At 42.2% G+C, this 6690-nt stretch overlaps 1 protein-coding gene across 1 annotated transcript in view; it reads right to left on the reverse strand.

Annotated features, from left to right (window-relative positions):
• tenm4 (teneurin transmembrane protein 4) overlaps positions 1 to 3859 on the reverse strand; it is a 114556-nt gene extending 110697 nt beyond the window's left edge. Inside the window, exons 1-2 of the mRNA XM_008293040.1 lie at positions 3637 to 3859; positions 2372 to 2644 (exon numbers count right to left, since the gene is read on the reverse strand). Coding sequence (XP_008291262.1) covers positions 2372 to 2644; positions 3637 to 3859 — 496 coding nt within the window. The remainder of the gene's footprint in view (positions 1 to 2371; positions 2645 to 3636) is intronic.
• Between the last annotated feature and the right edge of the window lie 2831 nt (positions 3860 to 6690).

The following is a 6690-nucleotide window of genomic DNA, read 5'->3' on the forward strand; positions in this document are numbered from 1 at the left end:
GGATTAGAGCACACATCTGGATAAGCTGTTATTGGGTAAAAACCAAGAACAGCAACCCTCTCCCAAACCCAGCAGTCTGGCGGGGCTCCTCGCTGTTTGGGCTCTGTAGGATGTGCAATGACTCAGCAGTCGACGGCTGCTGGAATTGTCCTCAAGGGGCTCCCTAGGGACCAGAGGCAGCATGGGTAGGATGCACACACACACAAACACAAACACACACCTGTACACACTGCATGAATGCACTTTTAATGATACCCAGCACACACACATATACAATCTGTGGACATAATTACTTATCCAATACTAAGTATAAAATGCCAATAATTGAAATTGATCCGTCGGTAGTGATACACTTAACTTGTGTTTTCGATTATTTCCATACCATGTAAATACGTCTGAATGGAAATCAAGGTGGAGGCTAATACAGTCGTCACATCACAACTGGAAAATAATCTTAGGAAAGAACATGATGATTAGGGAGGGGCTTTGTTCGCTGTACAGAAGTGATGACTTGGAATCACAGCATCAAGAAAATTGCTCCTAAATTGCTGTCGCTTATTTGCATGCATTAAAACCAGGGTCAAGCAAGTCACATGTGAAAAAGGGGGGAACTGCCCAGCGGCTTGAATACATTAAAGCTGAGTAAATGGTTTGTTGATTTAAAGAGATTAAAGCACACACAAGCAGGCCTGCTCGATGGATTTTAATTAACTTGCCATATATAAATTGTATGTTATCAGGCATTACTGAATTAAATGCTGAATACAAGTGCTCTTTCTGCTTGGGTGAGTGGAATAAAAAGCTACTTAGAATCTCGATTGGGCCTCGCAGATGCATGATGCTGCAGCTACGGGTGCTCTGAATACATTCCAGCATCCCGACCCCTGAACAGCCATCCAAGGAGATTCTCTTTAATTATGTACAATACAGCCAAATCCAAGTCCCTTGGCATCTCAGATGATCAAGCAGAGGGATGCCACGTTCTCTCCCTGAGTCATTCGGGCAAATGGATTCCACTTCCAAGAGTCATTTCTGTCAGGTATAATAAGAACCTAATACATAATGTGACACACTCTGAAATGCAAAACTATTCACAAGGTTCTCTGCAAGGCTGTGCAGGGGCAATTAGAATTTTGCCGCGAGGCCCTTGATGAGTTCCTCTATCTGTGAAGTATCCGGGGAACAGTATCATAAATCTGCCAGTTAATATGCATGATTTAGGTTTGAGTTTAACTTTGTATCATGTAAAACAGAGCTTAAGTTTTTTTTTTACCACATAGCACCTCTGAATCAAAAGAACATTTACATAATCCATTTTGGCAGAAACTGATGTAAACAAATGCAGAGTGGGGTAGACATTATGGACACAAACAAGGTTATCTGGTGCAAAAGAAACCTGTCTAGCGAGTACAGCCTCCACACAGCACTGAATTTATTCCGAGAGCGTTTTCCTTCAGCACTGAGATGCAACAGAGTTTACAGACAAATAAGTGCAAGGGGACCGAGTATCCAAATTTCTTCTTCCAAACAGAATTCTCTAACATCGTGACTTTAGAGCACACTAATCTACAATTTGAAGAGTATCTTCAGCAGAACTGCAATTGTCTTCTGGCATTTTCTTTCTGACTTTCTGAGCAAACACACACACACACACACACCTCTTCCGTGCCCTCTGGGGCAAAATAGAAACACCAAGTCGCAGGAACGTGCATATGGCTTCCCACTTTCTAGCAATGACATTTGTTGGATCATTTTTCTGTCAAAGACAAATACACAGTGATTCATACAGTGCAACACAAAGAACAAAGCAAGGCTAAAATGATCCAAAAATCATGAACAGAAGGGGTAAAGCTATGCCAAAATTCTGGTTGTGCTGGAAAACCCAATTGTCCTTTTCTCTAAGAAGTCAAATCTTCAATATACAAATCTTTAGGCTATTTTTTTTAAACGGTACAAATAAAGATGAAAAAAAAGGCTAATTAAATAGTCAACTTTAAATTAGTCAGAATCAAATAGTTCCAGACAGTCAAAATCTGCCCAGATATTTAGAAAAACAGGAAAGCTGCAGCTCGTCTCGTGTCTGTATGAATTCCAGCTTAGCGCTGTCGAAAACTCAAATCAAATTCAAGCCAACATGATGAAAAATGATTTGTACTTTGCAGTCTATCCGGTGTTTTTTTTTTTTTTGTTGTTGCCTCAAAGCCATGGCATGTTATTCTGCTTCAGTGCAAAGGATCATGCTCAAAAAAAAAACACAAATCAATTCAATTCTAACTCTGCAATCAAAGCCCACGAGGACGAACACACAGTGCAAAAGCAGCCATCTGATAAGGACGGGCAGAAGAAAAAGCAAAGGAGGACGCTTCCTTACCGTTTTCCGTGTTCTCGTGCTCGGTGTCGGTGAGGGTTAGGTTGGAGTTGGCCCGGCTGGAGAGGCACGAGCTGCGGCCCGACTTGGTGTTGCTGCGGCCCCATAATCTGACCGCGTGCTCCGGCGACATGATGCCGTCCGTCTCTGTGTCTGCGTCCGAGCCCACACTGACTGAGTAGTCGCGGTGTGGCAGCCCCAGGTCAGTCCTGTATGTGGCCACGTGCGATGGGAGGGCTTCTCCAAAGCCAAGGTCTCGAAGGGAGAAGTCTGCCCCTGCAGCGAGCAAATAAATACAAAGCAGTGGTAATTACACCTGCCACTAACGTCATCAGTTAACATAATGAACTGTAAATAAAACACAAAAGCAATACTCTGGACTTGAAGGATGTAAAAATAATTGAAGAGCAAAAGATTCACAAGCAGTTACATTAAGTATATTTAGTATTCAAAAGAGTGATTATGGCATATTTAAGTGTGTTGCTTTTCCCCTGTCACTCCTTTATCTTATTTCTAACTAGCCAAAGTAGAAATAGTTGAAATCCCACACACTGGTGCTTTAAAGTCAATGCAATTAATGTTTTGCATTGTTTGCAGTTTTTGTCTTTCGTTTCTAACGCCAAGGGCAGATTTTTTTATCCACAAACGCGATGCCTGTCTTTAAATATCACAACAATTTTCTCTCTAATACGCTCTCCGTCCAGTTAACTTGAATTACAACCTGAAGTCGCAAATCTTGATGATTCGAGAACCTCAGTAACTAATTGCGGAAAAAATATCATAAATTATTCAAAGGCACACAAGGTTGTTGTTCCTTTCCTTCAGTGCATCACGTAGAGGCCCTAGAGGCTTTGTCATTATGATAAAACATTTAGTTTTTTAGTAAAATTCAAGACCTTTGCTTGAGTTGGATGTAAAGCTGCTTCTACTGTGCCATCACATCTGGCCTGAACTTTTGAAGATCAATAATATATTTGAACGAGCGGGTGAAAGTGCGCATGTCTCGCATGCAGTTTTTAAAACTGTCACCGTAAGTTCAACCCCTGGCCACCTCTGTTAATAGTCAGGTTATGCTGAGTGACCTCTACTGTCACTGAATGTGAATTACCAGGAGACTCCTCATTAAAAAAAAATGATGCATGTGCTAAGTCCAGGCCGTAAAGTGCCCTTTAGCTAATACTCAGCCGCTGCTTATGTAGTTATAGATGAACCTTGCGATGCCAATGCCATTCTCTTCTATGGCGCAGTCTTGCTATTATTGGTCTAACCTTGCCGGCTGAACTCGTCCACTTCGTGATGAACCATTTCCTTGACACGGCTCCCGTACGCCATCCTCGAGTCATGGTCGAAGGCCTTGAGTGTTTCGCTGGAGCTGTAGGATTTGGGGTTGGGTTTGCCGTCCTCGCTGTCCGCCGAGGAGCTGGTGTAACGGCGCTCTGAGTCCTGCCGGGCGGTGAGCGAGCGGTAGGGTCTGCGTTCCTTCACTTCCATGGCTGCCTCCACACTCTTTTCAAAATCAAATGTGGGTTACAATGCCAGTTTAGTTCGAGCGATTCTGTCGAAGAAAAACACACACAAAAAAAGAAAACTGATGCATGAAAAGATGCCTTGACAGCAGTGTTGACATAATTCTTTCTTAATTCATCAGTTGTTTTCCTTTTTATTTAACATCCAAACCAAAGTGAAGACACTCCACAAAATATGCCTTCTTCAAAAATGTACCACTTGCAAATGTGATCTGTTAGTTCAGCGGGCACATTAGTCGATGTTTAAATCTGCTCATCTGAAAATACAACACACATACACTTAAGCGAGCAGCTGCAGGAATACATAAAATGCAAATGCATGTTCCCAACCTGCGTATGCATGGCTCAGCACACACAGTATAGCACAAAGAACCACCAGGAATTGGATTTAATAAAATATGGCACAACAAATCTCGCACCTATAAAGTTTACGGTGCAAGTCTCCCACAAATATTCTACTTTATGTGCTGTATAGAAACGCCGGCGTCTCCGGAACGTCTGTAAAAGTGGCATGTGTCCTTCCATGAATTGTGTTGTTTATAAGTTACAAATCATCACCAGTTGAAGACTGAGGGGCCAAACAAATCCAGGACTACTCCGAACCGGCAGAGATGATTAAAATCGGCAACATAAAACCACGACTGCCAAACAGCACACTGAGTATAAGATCAATAGAGAGAGGAACTTTTAGCATTCAGCTATGTGCCGCATTTCATTTTCTGCCTTCAAGGACAAAATATTGAAGTAAAAATAGACAAAAAAAAAGATTAAAAACAAGCCTTTCGCTGTCTCGGTGAAACATGGCATAGATCAGTGGGGCAACATTACAGTAGTTAACTGATGATGCCGTGCAAAAAGCTCATTCGCAGTGACCATGAGGTTTAACGATATTGAGTCGGATTAGCAAATGTCAATGCGCGTGTAAAGTTTATTAAAGGCTCCGCCGCTGTTTACTTTGCAGCTCAAGAACTCAACACAGGGGCTTAGATTGAGGCAATTTAATATATTTTCCTGCGTTCACCAAATGCAGTGTCGTGATAATTTATCCATAATTATACATCACGAGCTGAACACCTTATCGTTCATGCTGCAGGATGCCGCTGCTTCTCCGCCGCTCGCACTTGAAAATGTATTTTACTATAAGCGAAAAAAAAAAAAAAGGGATGCAACTCACTGGATAAGGGAACACGGCTCTCTGAAAAAGAGATAAAAACTAATCCAGGCAAATCGGAGAGTTTTTACTGACAATATGCCTGTGTTGTTCAGACAAGGATTTTTCCACAAGATAAGCTCTTTATGAATACTGTATGAGATTTGTGCCGGACAGAACAGTAAACAATAATCCTTAGTGAACTATATTTGCCCCTACCAAGAAAAAAACTTTTAAATTCAGACACTATTGTTGGGTTTGTTGGGGAGGGGGGGGGCTGGTTCTTTTTGTATGTATTGACAGCTGAAAAGATCCCAGTGATTAATGACTTGAGGCCTCAATACCAGGACCTCCGCCACATGGTGAGGTGGGGGGCAGGGGGGGGAGATCGCTCCCACTCCGCGGCCACAAGAGCACTTCAGCTGCTCCCAAGATCTCAGATGCAGCTTGTATGAGTTGCTAATTTTTACCTTTTTACTCAAGATCCTCGATGCTATGCAAATGCGAGGCTGCGGACAACGAGCGGCTTTCTAAAGTTTCAAGAATGTTCTTCATAGTGCATTGTTTTTGTTTCCAAAGAGCAGGGCTCAGTGGTTTGCACAGCCCTTCCTCCTCCTTATTAATCAGCCAGCATGCAATGGGATGTACTTTGGAGACCATGGGAAGCCCAGTGGAGTTTTTTTTTTCAAAGAGGCCATACACAGTGACAGATGATAAGGGAAGCGAACCTGTCCTGGAATCAAATCCACCTTGAGTGCTGCTGTCACAAAAAGCATACTGTAAAACTAAAGAGTGTTTAGCGACATATGACATTATCTTTTGGCACCGGAGAGCAAAGCTGTTGTTCTTATTCATGCATGTGAAGGTGTCAAGACAAAGGAGATGCCACCATTGCGTTATTTTAATTTACTTGTAGGTGAGGATAGTAAACAAAAGCTTCTGTTTAACCAAAATGTCTCATCATTCACTAGGAAACAGAAGTAATAGGTGATACGAGGACTATTTTTAAAGTGTTATTATCATCCTCACAGTGAGACACAAGGGACTAAAAGGATTGTCTTGAAGCAGTGAAGGAGAAGGTTAATGAGGGTACATTCACAAAGACTCGGAAAAGTTATTTACAAAGACCAGTGAAAAATAACCGCCATGGAGTGAAATCTCTGAAACTCAGATAAGAATCGTGCCTTTATTTCAAAGACAAAGTTCTGCAAAAAAGCCTGAGCTGCAGAGCATGAGCAGTGCCAAAAAGACGCTAACTGCATATCTATGCAATGATCCAAAATCAATTGAGGTCTCTCTGGATAGACAAAAGAAATGATGGATGGTCTGTTTTCCTCTTTAAAGCAATTGCAGACTCCACATTTTTCAATTACATTGTCTACAACTGGCCGGGGTAGAGTCTCAGGTTTGTCTGTGGGTGTAAAGCAAATGTATAGCAGCTGTAAGCAGTGCAGTAATGAGGTTCTACACAGAAAGTGTGGCGGGGAATGTGGAACAATGAATTGCCAATTGACGACATCAGACACGGTGATGCATACAAGCTCGGTAGGAGCGCACAAGAGGTGGCCGCGGCCTCAAACGTTATGAATAACGAGATCGCCAAAGTCAGATAAAGATCGACTGACCTATTCTGTACCTCAAGGTTT

Source organism: Stegastes partitus, unplaced genomic scaffold, assembly GCF_000690725.1.
Source record: "Stegastes partitus isolate 25-593 unplaced genomic scaffold, Stegastes_partitus-1.0.2 Scaffold853, whole genome shotgun sequence".
NCBI lineage: Eukaryota > Metazoa > Chordata > Actinopteri > Pomacentridae > Stegastes > Stegastes partitus.